The 17,967-nt window shown below is 40.0% G+C and overlaps 1 protein-coding gene across 1 annotated transcript in view; it reads left to right on the plus strand.

Annotated features, from left to right (window-relative positions):
* The window catches only part of SLC22A16 (solute carrier family 22 member 16), a 42,751-nt gene extending 25,467 nt beyond the window's left edge, over window positions 1–17,284 (plus strand). The window contains exons 3-8 of the mRNA XM_075268141.1: window positions 2,621–2,738; window positions 7,657–8,194; window positions 9,358–9,485; window positions 11,273–11,382; window positions 15,796–15,895; window positions 16,060–17,284. Coding sequence (XP_075124242.1) covers window positions 2,621–2,738; window positions 7,657–8,194; window positions 9,358–9,485; window positions 11,273–11,382; window positions 15,796–15,895; window positions 16,060–16,281 — 1,216 coding nt within the window. The 3' untranslated portion in view covers window positions 16,282–17,284. The remainder of the gene's footprint in view (window positions 1–2,620; window positions 2,739–7,656; window positions 8,195–9,357; window positions 9,486–11,272; window positions 11,383–15,795; window positions 15,896–16,059) is intronic.
* Window positions 17,285–17,967: the final 683 nt, after the last annotated feature.

A 17,967-nucleotide genomic window follows, 5' to 3' on the forward strand; every position in this document is an offset into this window, starting at 1 on the left:
ACCACAGGATTTATAATGCCACCAGGAAATCAGGATGCAATGAGTCATGCACAAATCCATACTAATGGCATAACAATATTTATATATAAATACAAGTCCCTCTTCATGTATTTGTCAGAGCATAATGAGACCACTCCATGTATCCTAGTCAACAACATGAAGCCAATATCTAATGACCCTCATCAGACAGGAGTACAAAAGTACAAAGATCAGCAGGTTATTTCCAATTTACGGCCGTTGGTGAAATTAATTTACTGTGACATTCTGGGTTGTGCAAGTTCTATTGGATACTGATTCATTCATGGAAATTTCCACATTTTGTTCATGAGCTTTTACTATTTCCAGTAACTCCAACGCAGGCTCCCCCATTAAATTTCTGATCCTCAAAAAGAAAACATTTTGGCTCCCCACATCCTCTAAGGCTGGGTTTACATTACACTTTTTTTTTTTTTACTGAAGAACTGCATGCAGTTTTAACTGCAGTAATGACTAGTACCTTGATGGTGAACCTATGGCACGGGTGCCAGAGATGGCACTCAGAGCCCTCTCTGTAGGCACGCATCTGTGGAACAGATTATATTGTGTGGGGGTCACTGTGGAGCAGATTGTATTGTGTGAGGGCCACTGTGAAGCAGATTGTACTGTGTGTGGGTGACTGTGCAGCAGATTGTACTGTGTGGGGGTCACTGTGGAGCAGATTAGACTGAATGGGGACCCTTTACTATTTATATCACACAGTATCTTTTTTATAGCAGACGTGATATTATCACAAGTCATAATAACATTGCACGGTCCTATAAAACAGATCTGTACAATGTGAATAGTGAACATTAATTGTTAAAAAATTATACCAAATGCAGTACAAAGTTGTTGTTGTATAATTGAAAACTCTGTAAAGCCCCATTCACACGACCGTATTTTGCGGATCCGTAATTGTCCGCAATTGTGGATCCACACAGCATTAAGGTTAAATTGCTGTGTTGGCAATTTGTGATAATTTAGTGGGTTTTGGGTTGCAGATTGGGCACTGTGTTTCTAAAAGGTTCGCCATCACAGGACTAGTACATGCTACTGTGCATTTCACCTGTATGCTAACAGTTATTACATTGAAAATCTTTGGTTTACTGGCATTGACTGGAATTACTGCTTACTTTCAGGTTGTCTGCTGTGTAGGGATGATCCATTTTTCACATCTGTGAAAAGTAGATAATCTTTTTTCTTATATTCATTTTCTATCATTTCCTATGTCTTTGGGTCTAGGATAAAGAGGCAGCACACGAATAGCATCTGTGAGTTGTCTGTGATTTTCTCCCATAGACTTTAATGGGGCTCAGTGGTCTGCAAAACTGAGCAAAATAGAGCATGTCTCCATTCTTGCTCCACAGACCAAAAGTCTGTGGATCACAAATGGAAGACTACACTTGCCCATTAAAACCAATAGGTGTGCACACATCTGGATTTACACAGACATCACAGACATCATACATCTTCATTTTTCTCTAAGTCATGTTCCACCCGGCCTATACGTACAAATGAGTTTGCAGGGGCTTCATTCATACTCAGGTCTAAGCCAACAACAGTGTGAGTATATTGTGGTACTGCTTGTAAATTTGTAATACAAGTAATGCTATTGCTCCCAACCATCTCAGATATGGCGGGACAGCAGTATAAAATTGGGACAGCTTACAGTTTGTCCCGCTATGTTCCTGAAGTCCTGCCATGACCCTGCAGCTGGAGGGGGACATTAAACCATGGTTAGGTAGTTAAAGGGAGATATGTCTGCGTTCCATTTGCCCCTAGTTTAATGTCACTCTCCATCTGCACCCCAGTTTAATGTCCACTCCTCAATCTGTCTCCAGTTTAATGTCTCCTTCCATCTGTTTCCATTTTAATGTCCCCTCCATCTGTTTCTATTTTAATGTCCCCTTCATCTTCCACCAGATAAATGTCTCCCTTCATCTGCCACCAATTTAATGTCCCCCTTCATCTGTCACCAGCTTAATGTCCCCCTTTATCTGCCCCCAAGTGAAAAATATATGCCAATCTATGCCAGAAAACTGGCATAGATGGTTTAGTGAATTTTTCCCACTTTAAAAAAAACAACACATAATGACAGAAATTATTTAGAAAAAGCTACAGAATGTGAGCAAAGCTAGCATTTTCTGGTGTTTTTAAGGCTAAAAATGTAAGGATATAAGGTAGGTAAGGAAACCTCTGCAGGCTTTCTGTGAAAAGCACTGCTGGAAAAACCGCAAGGTTTTTTTTTCCTTGGCCTGCTACATGGAGCCGTAGCCTTAGATAAAAAAAAATTTCTATAAAGAAGTCTATAGGAAAATGGCTGAAAAATCCCAAAGGAAGCAAAAAAAAAGGTAAATGCAAATGTAATTAAAAAAAAAACTAATTTAAAAAAATTAGAAAATAAATACAACGTTTATAAGGCTTTTCATAATTTACTACTGACTATCCTGAAACACCATAATGCAGCATATTTTGGAAAAAATTGGCAATAAAAACACAGAAAATGTCAAAAACTAGTGACAGCAGTAAGCTATACACAAGTAAATGGCACTGAATTTATTTTTTATGCTGAAGTACTTGTTGTTTTTCTTGTTATCTTCAGAGTGGGAAGACAATTAATAATGCGGATCACAAGCACATGTCAGTTTGTATTCGGTGTCGCAGTGGCATTTACCTTCAACTACTACAGCTTTGTCATTGTCCGTTTTTTCCTGGCTATGGTGTGTTTACATTTTATTATATGTTTCAATATACCAAATTCTACAAATAAGATCCTAGGTAATTAGAGTCCATTTTAGGTATTGAATTAGCTGGAAATGGTTTTAACCTATTCTGTGAGTGCCACTTTCTATTTTTTTGTTTTAGGCTAAGGTCCCAAGTAGAGAAACGCAGCAAAAAAATACTGCTGAAAATAAATGTGGCGGAAATATAAACTGGGGATTTAGCCTTAATTTGTCTTCTAAAAGCAAAAACTTTCTTAGACTAAATCCCCACATTGCGGAAACGCAGCTTTTTGTTGCAATTTTTTGAGCCAAGTCCAAAAATGGCTATAAAAGGATTGGAAAATGTATAGGAAGCTCTTACACGTCTACATTTTGCTCTGCCCACTCCTGACTTTGGCTCAATAAACTGCAACAAAATCTGCAACAAAAAAGCTGTGTTTCTGCAACTTGGGGCTGTAGCCTTAGTCTAAGGCCCCATCTTGTAGAAACACAGCATTTTTGTTGCAGGTTTTGCAGTGATTTTTTTGAGCCAAAGTCAGGAGTGGATTGAGCAGAAGTATATGTGTAAGTAGTATTCACAATGAGAAAAAAGATCCAGCACCGGAAAATAACTGGATTAAAACATGGCTTTTATTTTTAAATTGCTTAAAAAAAACATAGCGTTAACACCAAAGTGCATAGAGAATATATGTATAAAAATTGTATATGTCATACCAGTCCACGAAGACAAAAAAGAAACATCAGACGAGACCTACATGACACATGGCTGCTGCTGATGCGTTTTGAGGTAGTGTAACCTCTTAGTCATAGCGATCACTATGACTAAGAGGTTACACTACCTTGAAACGCGTCAGCGGCAGCCATGTGTCATGTAGGTCTCGTCTGATGTTTCTTTTTTGTCTTCGTGGACTGGTATGACATATACAATTTTTATACATATATTCTCTATGCACTTTGGTGTTAACGCTATGTTTTTTTTTAGCAATTTAAAAATAAAAGCCATGTTTTAATTCAGTTATTTTCCGGTGCTGGATCTTTTTTCTCATTGTGAATACTGCCTTATTGCCCGGTCCGGAGGGCGGATTCTTGCATCGGCATATATAAGACTATTGATTGCGGTGGCTGTGGACAAACTACTTTTTGTATGATATGTGTAAGTACACAGTACAAATACAGTATTTCCCATTCCCTTTGTAGCCATTCTTGAACTTTGATTAAAAAAAAAAAAAAAAAAACTGCAGCAAAATCTGCAACTAAAAGCTGTTTTTCCGCAACGTGGGGCCTTAGTCTTAATTCTCTGTTTATATAGCTACATAAAGACTTGTTTTCTGATAGACAAAGTGTATGATAACTCATATGTTTAATCTTTTGTATATTTTTATATGTAAATTGGAGAAAGGAAGGTGTTTTAAATTTGTTATATGTGATTGTTTCACAACTTACATGCTTTATTATTGCAATGCATTGTAACTGTGCTGTGTTGCTTTTAAGGTGTAACTTCGGGTATAAAACAACATTTCCTAAATGAACAGTACAAGGAAATATAAGAAACTGTGTAATATATCTTATTTAAAATATATATATATATATATATATATATATATATATATATATATATATATATATATGTGTGTGTATATAAATATATATGTGTTTCCTTCTCCACTTTTGCTCTTCCACTCAACATCCTCAATCAGACTATTTGTTTACATAAAGTCTCCTATTCACCTTACACACAGTGTAGGAGAGAGTATCATTAGCAATAATTTATGTTTTCCCATACCTCCCAACTTTCAAAGGACAGAAAGAGGGACAAAGTAGCAAATTTAGCTCCACCCACTTCTAAATTGACTCCTCCCATTACAATCCATTTCTCTTTGTGCTCCCCACTCAATAAACTTAATATCATATGCCCCCACATTATAATGTTCTCCTTGAATTGAACCCACAGTATAAAGTTTCTTTCTTGGTGCACCCGGAAAATCGGAGTACCCAGAGGAAACCCACACAAACACAGGGAGAATATACAAACTCCTTGCAGATGTTGTCCTTGGCAGAATTTGAACACAGGGCCCCCAGTTTAATTCCTCCTCCATCTGCCCCTAGTTTAATGTCCTTCTTCATCTGCCCTCACAGTTTAATGTCCCCTCTATCTGTCCCCAAAGTTTAATATCCTCCTCAAAGCCTCCAAGAACCCCACCACACAAAATCAATACCCCAGGGATCCCACACAGACACATGCAATAGCCCCCCATGGGCCGAAATTCCACAAGACCCTCCCATTACATGCCAGCGGCACCCCTTTTAGATGCCAGAAGGGACAAGTGTGTCTACCTGCTTTAGTAGACAGAAGTGCACCAGGAACCACTGCCCTTTATGCCAACAGCATCCCCCTTAGATGCCAATAGCACCCCAAAGATCCATGCCCCCATTAAAATTCCAGAAACGCCCTTTCTCCCTCTTTAGATGCCAGCAGCATTATGGGGACCTCTGTCCCACCCCCCACCTGATGCCAGAAGCAACACAAGGACCCCTTCAGATGCCAAAAGTAACCGAATTTGTATGCCCCCATATTAAGATGCCAATGCACCCCTGGGTCCCATGCCCCTCTTAGATGCCAAACAAAGTCCCCTGTTCCCCCTTAGATGCCAGCAGCACCACAAGGACACCTGCCTCCACCCACAACCTTTAGATGCCAGAAGCACCTCAAGGATCTCTGCCCCCTGTCCATGCCAGCAGTATCCCCTTAGATGCCAACAGAACCCCAAGGAACCCTGCCCCAATTTACATGCCAGAAGCACCTAAAGGACTGCTGGCCACCCTTTAGATACCAAAATGACCTCTCCCTTAGATACCAGAAGCACCCTATAGATCCTTGCCCTCCTTTAGATGTAAGAAGAACCTAAAAGACCCTGAATAGCTCAAAGCCAGCAGCACCCCACAGACCCTGCCCCCCTTTGATGCCAGAAGCACCCCAAAGACCCCTGCCCCCCTTATATATCAGCAGCATCCTAAAGACCCCTGCTCTCCCTTTAGATGCCAGAAGCACCCGAATGGATCCCTCTCCTCCTTTAGATGACAGAAGAACCCAAAGAACCTTGTATAGCTCGATGCCAACAGCACCCCAGGGACTCTTATCCCACCATAAACATCAATCAAATCCCGCAGACCTTCCAGGATAAAGTCCCATGTAAAACATCACTTTCTTCAACTCCTCAACATGCAGTGCCATGTAAATAGATCTTTCCCTCCCCTCAGCCCAACATGCAGTCCCATGTAAAACAATCTTATCTCTCCCCTTTCACCATGCAGTACCACAAAACACCTCACTGCTTTCTGTTTTCCATCTACACATACTTCACTCCTGCTTCCTTTATAGAGCACAGAGCTGTGATAAAAGAGACCCCACCCTCTTTGGAGAAGCTCCGACCCTTCCTGTGACATCAAACCTAACAGGAGCAACTCCTTTCTAGATATGACCATGAGGCAGGGGCTTTCCGCTCAAACTTCACTACTATATTCAACTCATCTGCGTCCTCTCCAGATGCAGATGAGTTGAATCCAGGACATACCTCCTGCCGACCGGGTCCACAGGACACAACTCGGAATCCGGGACTGTCCTACAGAATCCAGGACGGTTGAAAGGTATGGTTTTAGAACCCCTTACCTCACTAAAGTAGTAACTCAATGTGATAAATGAAGAATTAAACACCTTTCTTTTATACAATATATTTATTAAGTTTCTTTTATTCACTTGTAGGTCAGGCGTAAACATATCACATATCTACAGATTGTTATTATTGATGTCAATTGGTAACAAATTGCAAAGCTCCATTGCAGAGTAAAAAGTTTCAAACAAAAAACTTAGCTTTTACGCACACGAAAGAAGTATCATAATTTAGGTTTTGTTGTATTTATACAGAAAATAAAAAAAACATGATATGGCTCTGTATGAAACTGAAGACATATGAAGGTACAAGGTGGTCGCATAAAAGTTATATAACTTATACAACTCACAAGTTGTACAAGGATAAGGCTCCATGTCTAGGGCTGCAGTGGAAAAATGATGCAGGAAAAACCACAATGGAAACACATTGCATTTTTTCTCGACGCTCTTTTCACAGAAAGTCTGCAGAATTTTCCTTTGCAGACTTTTTGCTTAAATTATACCTATAGAGAAACCGCAGGAGTTTCCGTAGGTATAAACTGAAACATTGCAATTTCCAAAAAACGTAACAGTTTTGGAAATTGCAGCATTTCTGCTGCATGTATTTTTCTGCAATGTGTGGATGGGATTTGCTCGCATCCCATTCACTTTGCAGAGACTGTAAACCGCTGCAGTTTTTGTCAAGGTACTGACTTTGAGTTAAAGAGGACCTTTCACCTCCTGGGGCACATGCAGTGTAATACACCTCTAGAAAGCAGACAGTGCGCTTTTCACTGAACGCCCTTCCTCACAGTAGCGTCTATTGCGCTGTACTCTGAGAGGGGAGAGCGTTCCTTATCGCGCAGCCATGACGCCACCCCAGTCCTCGTCTATGGACGAATACTATCAGGAGTAGGGGAGGGACGAGTTCCTCATCGCTCTTACAGTACAGCGCAATAGACGCTACTGTGAGGAAGGGCGTTCCTGACTGACTGTCACAAAGGCCCTCTGACAGTGAAGAGCTATGGTACCAGCACCAATAGTTCTTCAACGGGGGCACAGAACGGGAAAGCCCGCTTTCTAGCCGTATATAAAACCGCATGTGCCCCTCCTGGTGAAAGGTCCTCTTTAAAGTGGTAATATACTCATGAGCCCTGATAAATAACGTAATTTTATATGTGTAGGGGCTAAGTAACATTTTTAAAATTTTTAAGAATTGGTTGTACATATTACCTTTAAAAATAATTATCACATTCTCTGTCTTTTTAGGCTTCCAGCGGATATCTAGTTGTGGTGTTTGTTTATGTCACAGAATATGTAGGAATTAAAGCTCGCACTTGGGCCTCAATGCACATTCATGCTTTCTTTGCTGTTGGAGTGATGGTTGTGGCTTGTGTTGGGTACTTGGTACGTACCTGGTGGATATATCAAATAATTCTGTCTATCTTTACTCTACCATTCGTCTTATGTTGTTGGATGCTACCAGAAACTCCGTTCTGGCTGCACTCTCAGGGAAAATACAAAGAAGTAGAAAGAGTAGTCGCAACAATGGAAAAGTGGAACAAAGTGAGTACTCCCTGCAAACTGTCGGAATTATGCCCTGCGGAAGAGAACAGGGAGCTCAGTGGAAAAGATACAAAACCGGCCAAGACCCACAATGTACTGGACCTATTTCACAACTGCACTTTCGCAAGAAGGACCATTTCTGTGTGGCTCATCTGGTTTACTGGAAGCTTAGGATATTATGTCTTTGCTTTAAACTCGGTAAACTTGGGAGGAAATGAATATTTAAACCTCTTTCTTACAGGTATTAACATTATCAGTTTTGATAGAGACAATGCATGGTTAGTCATATTAATGCACACAATGAAACTATACACTGTTGTATATACTATACACATGACATTACTACACTGATCATAGTAATGGTTTGGAATTCAGATCTATACAACAATATGAAGAAGTTTCTTACATTTTGCAGTCAGAGATTAAGTTTTCTACTCCAGACAGCACAAAAATAAAATGAGCTTGTCACCATGAAAATGCATCCCAAATCTCAGGCAACATCTTATACGGTAGGAGGAGCTGAGAAGGGGGGGATGTGATTTGCCCAATTTACTGACTAGCAGGCATAAGACAGAAAGAAGCTGAAAATGTCAATCACAGCTAAAGCCATGTCATCTGCTGTATGTAAGCAAATCTGTCAAATCAGTCCTATCCCCATTGTACTTGCAGGCTAACTAGAATATCCATCAAAAGGTCATGATCTCTGTTTACTTCATTGGTTTGTGGGCACTAAGATAAGATTCTGCTCCTACATGGCCGAAACCTGAGTCTATTATTGGCTTTGAAAGCATTTTTGACTTGACAAGCTCACTTTAACCATATTGTCCAATTTTTGACTAAGAGGGAATATTTAATATTTTCTGGATGAAAGTTTAACTTTTGTTTACAAATCTATATGGCTGGATATTGTTTTTTATAAAAAATATTAGCACATACAATATCTGCCTAGTATGCATAAAATTATGTCACATTATTTATGTTGATGTTTAATATACAATTTAGGGTATATTCAGACGGAGGTAGCATTTTTATGCAGCCTCCCATTCATTTCAATGAGCCTGAAGATTTATTCACGATGCTTTTTTGCCACTCTAGCTGAAAAAGCAGGTAGAAAGAATTTGCATGACTCCTGTTGAAATGAATGGGAGAGCTTTAAGATATTTTTGAGGTGGATACTGCTTCAAAAATCTGCCTACAAAAGCTCTGTGTGAACTTACCCTTAAGAACTAAATATTGGGACATTTGAGGATCAAAGAGCGACAAATGCAAATCACATTAGAAAGAAATAACCGTATGTCCTGTTTACATGTCTAAATCCTAATGTGCAGCTTAATTTCTAATACTGTAAATTATAATTTAGATATATTCAACTAAGATTAATAATTGCAAAAAATTCTTTTATAGGTGCCGTGGAGATTCCATCATATATTGTCTGCTGTCTCGGTATGGACAAACTTGGCAGAAGGAATACACTGGCTCCATTCCTTTTACTCAGTACTGTGATTTGTGTTATTATTATGGTCATTCCAAAGGTATATAATATCCCTGTGATCCATGCAAAAAATACTTTATTAACTAAAAAAAAGTATTACTCAAATGCCGATTCTCGAGCAATTGCTCCCATACCTCTAGTTGGACCTTGTTTACCCACTGTAATATATGGTATACTTAGGATCATTATGTAGTTTGTATAATTCTTACCAACACATGACCCACAAGGTAACACTGTAGCACTGAATACAACAGGTAATACTTCTTTTTATTTCAAAACACCCTGGCCACTTGAAAAATAGTCTAGTCACTTCTCTCTGAGCAAATATAATGAAAATTGGTCATTGTTAAGAAGTGAGAAGATCAGTGATAAAACTTGACTATCTTTGATCATCAGTTTTGATACCATAAAATTATTTTAAGATTGATCACTGTAAATGCTGCACATTTATTTATACAAGGCACTGCATATGCTCTGTTGGGAAATATGGGGCGGACTATGTTGTACCAAAATCTTAAATCTGTATACAGAGAAAAGCACAACCCCAAAGTATTAATAAATACAGTGAATAAATAATACAAGCCCCCAAACCATAACTGGATAACATCCCCATAAGGTAACACATACTGTGACTGGGTAACACCCACATACCATGACCATGCTGAAACCATGACTAGATAGAACCCCCATACCATAACTGGATAATACCCCCAATACAATACTGGGTAGCATCATTATAGTGTAACTGGATAATACCACCACACCTTGACTGGATGCAAGAGTAATAACATCACCATACTGTTACAGTAGAACTCTTCCACACATTGAGTGGGTACTATACTGTGACTGGATAACACTCCCATACCTTGACCAGAAAACACTACCAAGCTGGAACCAGGATTGGATAACACCTCCATGCCATGACTGAATAACATCACCATACTGCGACTGTTCAACATCATCCCAACTGTGACTGCATAAAACCTCCATACTGTAAATAGGTAACACCCCCATACTATGAATGGATAACATCAGTAATACAGACAACCATATGGTAAATAAATAACATACCCTACCATGACATTATAACACTACCATACTGTTATCGGATAACATCCCTTGCAGAGACCATAAAAGACCATCATGTTGGAACCAAAAACAGTATCCTCAGCATATTGTGACTGGATAACAGCCACATGCATGACTAGATAACACCACCATACCATGAGTACATAACACCACTATAACATAACTAGATTACACCACTAGTGACTGGCTAAAATCTCAATACTGCTGTAAAATAAAATCACCATAAAATAACTAAATACCTCTGAGCAGTTGGTGAATAAAACGCTTAGAAATCCCTAAATTCCTACCATACTCTAATTACTCTATTATTGGGATGAAATACAGTGATCATATATCAGATAAAAAAACAGGCAGTCTGCATACTGGGCAGTTCAATAAAATACTGTGTCAAAGGCAGACAAAACAAGTGACTCACAGGTAGCATCTAGTCGGACTTACGCACTTACCTCACCTACTACATCTGGCACAGACCACCATGTCTTCCATTTCTAACTTGCCTTTGCACAGGTGGTACACGGGTGACGTCCGCATATCCCCCATGCGCTGCCCTTACATTTGATTCATGGCTGGCTGGAAGCACAAGGTCATATGCAACTGAACTTAAACTTGGAAACACCTTATTAAGAAAGAAACTATCGTGAATGCATTGAACTGTTTCAATTACATTATACTGTACACTCTACAGAACCCTACAATCTTACACTTACCTACAAAGCTAAATTATTTGTTATATTACAGGACTTCAGTACAATAACCATTGTTATGAGCATGGCAGGGAAGTTTTCCATAGGTATTGCGTTTGGATTAATTTACCTATACACTGCTGAACTCTACCCCACGGTCATACGGTAAGGGCATGTCATGATTTAAATCTATGATATTCTTTACAACCTTTATTGAAAGCTTATAATTTGAGTTGCACATTTTCTTTGTAATAAATTAACTAAGTACATACTTGCATAGGCTTTAGAAATGCTATTCCACAAATACCTTTTGTATGTAAATTGCCTCAGTGGTTTTTGAATGAGCCTGTTTTTATTCATATGCTAATGAGCTTCCAGCCAGCACAGGAAGTTCCCAGCAGCACTCCTCTCTACTATTCTCTCTAGAGATGAGTGAACACTGTTCAGAACATCTGTTCTGAACAGCACACTCCCATAGAAATGAATGGAAGCGGCCAGCACGCGGGGGGTTAAGCGGTGCTTCCATTCATTTCTATGGGAGCGTGCTGTTCGGATCGGCTGATCCGAACAGTGTTCGCTCATCTCTAATTCTCTCCTATCTGTGTGTGTAAGCAGGAAGTCATCATCAGCAGCAGCCTGTGCTGTACACACCCATAGGAAAGAATAGCAGAGAGGAGTGCATGATGAGACTTCCGGGGTGCACCAAGAGGCTAATTAGCATGTATATAAAATTGGGCTTATTCAAAAAACACTGAGGTGATTTACATACAAAAGGTATGTGTGGAATAGCCTTTCTAAAGGCTGTGCAATGATGTGTTTTTCTAAAAATGACTTTTTCCAATGATAGAGCCCCTTCAAAACTAAAGTGATCTAATAAGCTGATATTACAAGGCGGGATAGACAACCACACCCGCTGCCTCTAATCACATTCTCAGTATACAAACTATAAGTTGGCTCATGCACTATCACTATAACAGAGACAACTTTAATATTTAACAATACAGGACCTCTGCATAGTGAAAATTAGGACAGAGAGAGTTCTGTGCTATAAAAGTACACAGATGGTCACTAGCTATGGCGCTATATCAGCCAATGGGATGGGCTAACATTCCCATGATTATGGAGTCCTAGGTATTCTGATAGTGAAGTATACCACCTAACATGATAACCCCATATAGGCAGTGACTGCATCATAAAAATGTCCTAAAAACTACTCCTCTATGCAATTCACCAAATAGTTAATCTAGGCTCATCAGCAGGGTATATAGATAGAACCAAAATAACAAAATTTGCAGTGAAAACTACAATTCCCGTGACCCAGATAGTAGGTCATGGTACTGAGTAGAAAACCAATGTGCATAGCGTCCGTCTGGACTTTAAATGCTATAACCACACCCCTGGCCCAATCCCTGCATAATATGGTGCAACCCGATGGGTCACGTACCCCTAGTCATCACGGGGCAGCACCGAAGCGATATGTTGGTAACTAAGGAGGCGTTAGATGCGATTATCCCCGGAAGATGATGTCTGATCATCGGGGAAAGTAAACAAATAGGTAGAGAGGCGCTGGATGTATTGTATAAGGTAAGTATAACAAATACTGATCCGCAATACAGATAATACTATAAGGGATGTGAGCAGATGCATGGCGCCCATGACATAAATGGTCAGAAGTGAAGCCATATAAAACCACGGGATATACAGTACAGACCAAAAGTTTGGACACAACTTCTCATTCAAAAAGTTTTCTGTATTTTCATAACTATCAAAATTGTAGCTTAACACTGAAGGCATCAAAACTATGAATTAACACATGTGGAATTATATACTGAACAAAAAAGTGTGAAACAACTGAACATATGTCTTATATTCTAGGTTCTTCAAAGTAGCCAACTTTTGCTTTGATTACTGCTTTGCACACCCTTGGCATTCTCTTGATGAGATTCAAAAGGTAGTCACCTGAAAAGGTCTTCCAACTGTCTTGAAGGAGTTCCCAGAGATGCTTAGCACTTGTTGGCCCTTTTGCCTTCACTCTGTGGTCCAGCTCACCCCAAACCATCTCGATTGGGTTCAGGTCTGTTGACTGTGGAGGCCAGGTCACTGGCGTAGCACCCCATCACTCTCCTTCTTGTTCAAATATCCCTTACACAGCCTGGAGGTGTGTTTGGGGTCATTGTCCTGTTGTAAATAAATAAATAAATAAATAAAAATTAAATGAAATGAAAAATAAATGATGGTTCAACTAAACGCAAACTAGATGGAATAGCATACCGCTGCAAGATGCTGTGGTAGCCATGCTGGTTCAGTATGCCTTCAATTTTGAATAAATCCCCAACAGTGTCACCAGCAAAGCACCCTCACACCTCCTCCTCCGTGCTTCACGGTGGGAACCAGGCATGTAGAGTCCATCCGTTCACCTTTTCTGCGTCACACAAAGGCACGGTGGTTGGAACCAAAGATCTCAAATTTGGACTCATCAAACCAAAGCACAGATTGCCACTGGTCTAATGTCCATTCCTTGTGTTCTTTAGCCCAAACAAGTCTCTTCTGCTTGTTGCCTGTCCTTAGCAGTGGTTTTCTAGCAGCTATTTTACCATGAAGGCCTGCTGCACAAAGTCTCCTCTTAACAGTTGTTGTAGAGATGTGTCTGCTGCTAGAACTCTGTGTGGCATTGACCTGGTCTCTAATCTGAGCTGCTGTTAACCTGTGATTTCTGAGGCTGGTGACTTGGATGAACTTATCCTCTGCAGCAGAGGTGAGTTTTGGTCTTCTTTTCCTGGGGCGGTCCTCATGTGAGCCAGTTTCTTTGTAGCACTTGATGGTTTTTGCAACTGCACTTGAGACACTTTCAAAGTTTTCCCAATTTTTTGGACTGACTGACCTTCATTTCTTAAAGTAATGATGGCCACTCGTTTTTCTTTACTTAGCTGCTTTTTTCTTGCCATAATACAAATTCTAACAGTCTATTCAGTAGGACTATCATCTGTGTATCCACCTGACTTCTGCACAACACAACTGATGGTTCCAACCCCATTTTAAGGCAAGAAATTCCACTTATTCACCTGTGAAGTGAAAACCATTTCTGGTGACTACCTCTTGAAGCTCATCAAGAGGATGCCAAGAGTGTGCAAAGCAGGAATCAAAGCAAAAGGTGGCTACTTTGAAGAACCTAGAATATAAGACATATTTTCAGTTGTTTCACACTTTTTTGTTAAGTATATAATTCCACATGTGTTAATTCATAGTTTTGATGCCTTCAGTGTGAATCTACAATTTTCATAGTCATGAAAATACAGAAAACTCTTTGAATGAGAAGGTGTGTCCAAACTTTTGGTCTGTACTGTATATTATATTATATATGGAGCTAGATTATTGGCCGGTACAGTTAATAATGATTAATGTCCATAGTAGGAACATGGAGATATATTATAGCGTTAAATCTATGGAAAAGTTCCACTCACTAGAGTGACAGATATTAATGAATGATAATGTATGGCCTCAAAATGGATAATTCCACCTAAAAAGTTACAGACTCCCGCGTGATATTAGCGGTACTTGAGCCATGCCGATAAAGATATATAAAGGCAAAATGTTTGCAATACAAGCAAAAAATATAAACAAATAATATTAACAAATGGCCTTAAAGACAACATCAGATAAAACATGTGTATGTGATGTTATCATTGAAATCCAAAGGCTTCAGACTTTTGAGTCAGTATATACATTCGCCCACTTTATGTAAGATTTTACGATCCATGTCCCCCTTTCTGACACTTGGCCGAATCCGTTCTATTCCCTTGAAGGATATGGAATGCATGTCACCATTATGGGTTTCCCATATGTGACACCTGAAGGGTCTATCCTCCTTCCTCCTCACATTAACAATATGGTCAATTATCCTTCTCCTTAATTGATGATTGGTTTTCCCTACGCAGTGAAAAGGATGACGAACAAGTGGCCATATACAAAAGGCCTGAAGTTTGGCAATTAATAAATCTGCGTATGTTACACATCAATCCAGCGCTAATACTGGTAAAGGTCGGACCTGTTTTAATGAATTGGAAAGCTTTGCATCTCCCACAACAGAAGGTGCCTTCTGGAATGTGTTTATCCAACCAAGTAGAGTCCATCACAGGGCAGAGGTGACCGTGTACTAGGCGATCCTGTAAATTACGACTCCTTCTATATATAATAGATGGATTTCCACTGACTAGTTTGCCCATATCTGGGTCTAATTTAAGTAGGTCCCAGTATGATCTCAAAATAGACATAACATCCCGACTCCTTTCATCATATGTCCCTATGACCCACAGGATGTGATCTGATGTATCTTTTGGATGTGGGTTGAAGAGGGTAGAGTGATTTTTGCAAGATGCAAACTATGTATTTTCTGGAGTAATCTCCTGGGGTATCCGTGCCTGGCAAATCCCTCTTCTAGTTCCTCCGATGCTACCCCAAAACTGCTAAAAGGCGAACAGTTACGCTTCATCTTGAGGAATTGTCCGTTTAGTATTGCTCTGCGTAACTGGAGTGGATGGTGACTATCCTATGATAATAAATTGTTCTTTGCAATTGTAGATCCCTGGCTGTCGGTAGCGGGAGCATGATGTGTCGGATAGGTAGTGTTGTTGCTCCATTCTGTGTATACCTGACAGAAGTGTGGATATTCATGCCACAGGTACCTGTTCTTAGACTTCTATAACATTCTTTACTCATGTATCATTTTAACAGTGAAAATTTTATCTGTGTGGCTTACCAATGTTATGTGGCAGTCTTATTTTTCTTTTTTCACATGCTATATTAAGAAAAAGTGAATAACATAATTCATTTGTATTTTCTCAGCTACTTGTTGGGATCATGGCCTTACTCAGTGGATTATTAACACTTATGCTCCCAGAAACACTTGGAAAACCACTTTTGAACACTATGGAAGAGGCTGCAGAAAAAGTAGCAAAGGAAGAAAGTACAAGGAAGACATTATCAGAAGCCAATGGCATTGTGATGGAAAAACTAGAGTCCTCTAATGCAGACATGTCTGATGAATCTCTGATGCACAAGTTATAGAGCTTTTCAACTTGTTATATGCATTCTACAACCCGGGGGCATTCACACAATGTAACGCCGCGCTAATTCTTGCACGATAATTTGCGGAAGAATCAGCGCTGCAAAACAGAATCCCATTGACTTCAATGGGTTCCGTTTAATACGTGTAACACATTGAAATCAACGGGAGGCTTTTTAACCCATTGACTTCAATGTGTTATGCGCGTTAAACAGAACCCATTGAAGTCAATGGGATTCTTTTTTGCAGCGCTGATTCTTACGCGAGTTATTGTGCAAGAATTAGTGTCGCATTTCATCGTGTGAATGCACCCTAATCCTCCAGCAAACCATTGATGTTTGTTGCCAATGAATGTGAGAAAAGTTTGTTATGTGACAAGATCAAAGGCGCAAACATCAGGTACCTGATTTATATCCTGACTATAGTTATCTTATTTAACTTTATAGGGAACCTGTCACCCCTCCTCAAATATCAGTTTTAGTAAGTGTGTTCCCTATGAAATAACAATTCGATAGATTTGTTTTTCTCAACTCTTCTTTGTGCAATTCCATTGTTGTTCCTCTTACTTTTTATTCACATGACTTAATAACAGATGGGTGACAACAGCCATTACAAGGCCAATATAATTCAATGCATGTGAATAGATGCTGTTCATATGACCAATTTATTACTGTTTCCACGGGCCATCAAAAAATTGAACATGTTGGAGCAACATGGTAGCTCAGTGGTTAGCACTGCAGCCTTGCAGCGCTGGAGTCCTGGGCTCAAATCCTGCCAAGGCCGACATCTGCAAGGAGTATGTTCTCCCCGTGTTCTCCCCATATTCCAAAGATATACTGATAGGGAAAAATGTAGCTTCTGAGTCCTATATGAGGCTCACAATCTACATTAAAAAAAATAAAAATTGAACATGTCTCATTTTTGTCCGTTTTCATGCATCTTTCAATACATTTAAATGTAGGAGCAGGGGTGAACCATGAGTCTCTTCTGTCTGAGGCGGATGTCAGAGGGGGTGGGGCCGAACGGAGGGGGCGGGGCCGAGCGGAGGGGGCAGGGCTGAGCGGAGCGAGCGTCTTTAGCAGGCAGAGAGCAGGCAGTAAGAGGACCTGGCTCTCTGCCTGAGCGTGAGGGGAGGCCGCTGGAGCAGCGCTGCTCCAGCGGCCTCTCCAATCCACCGCTCAGTGACGGTGACCCTAAGCCAGTCCAGGACAGCTTGTCCTGGACTGGCTTAGGTCAGCAAAAATGCCGCCCTCCCCGGGGCCCTGGCATAGCGCCGCCTGAAGCGGTCGCTTCAGGTCGCCTCATGGGAGGTGTGGCGCTGTGTAGGAGGAATCCATGAAAACAGGTGCCTCTCGGGTGCAAAACGGACATGAAGAATGGAAGTTTTTTTCAGTATTGGCCATATGAATTTAGGCATAGACTTTTTAAAACAAATCAACAATATTACCATTCTCTTTGTCATATGCATGTGTCCCTACAGGGTCTGATACCTTCTGCTCTGATTGGACAATGTCAGACTATTTATAGAGATGTCCGCAACTGCTAGTACTCATTTGTCAATTTATTAAGAATTTGGAATAACTCTGCACATTGCAGACGTTCTTGAATTGTGATATCATGGGGAATACAGTTATATACTTAAAGGGATTTTTTCCTATGAACATAACAATATTTAAAGTTCTAAATAA

Source organism: Leptodactylus fuscus, chromosome 3, assembly GCF_031893055.1.
Source record: "Leptodactylus fuscus isolate aLepFus1 chromosome 3, aLepFus1.hap2, whole genome shotgun sequence".
In the NCBI taxonomy this organism is placed as follows: Eukaryota; Metazoa; Chordata; class Amphibia; order Anura; family Leptodactylidae; genus Leptodactylus; species Leptodactylus fuscus.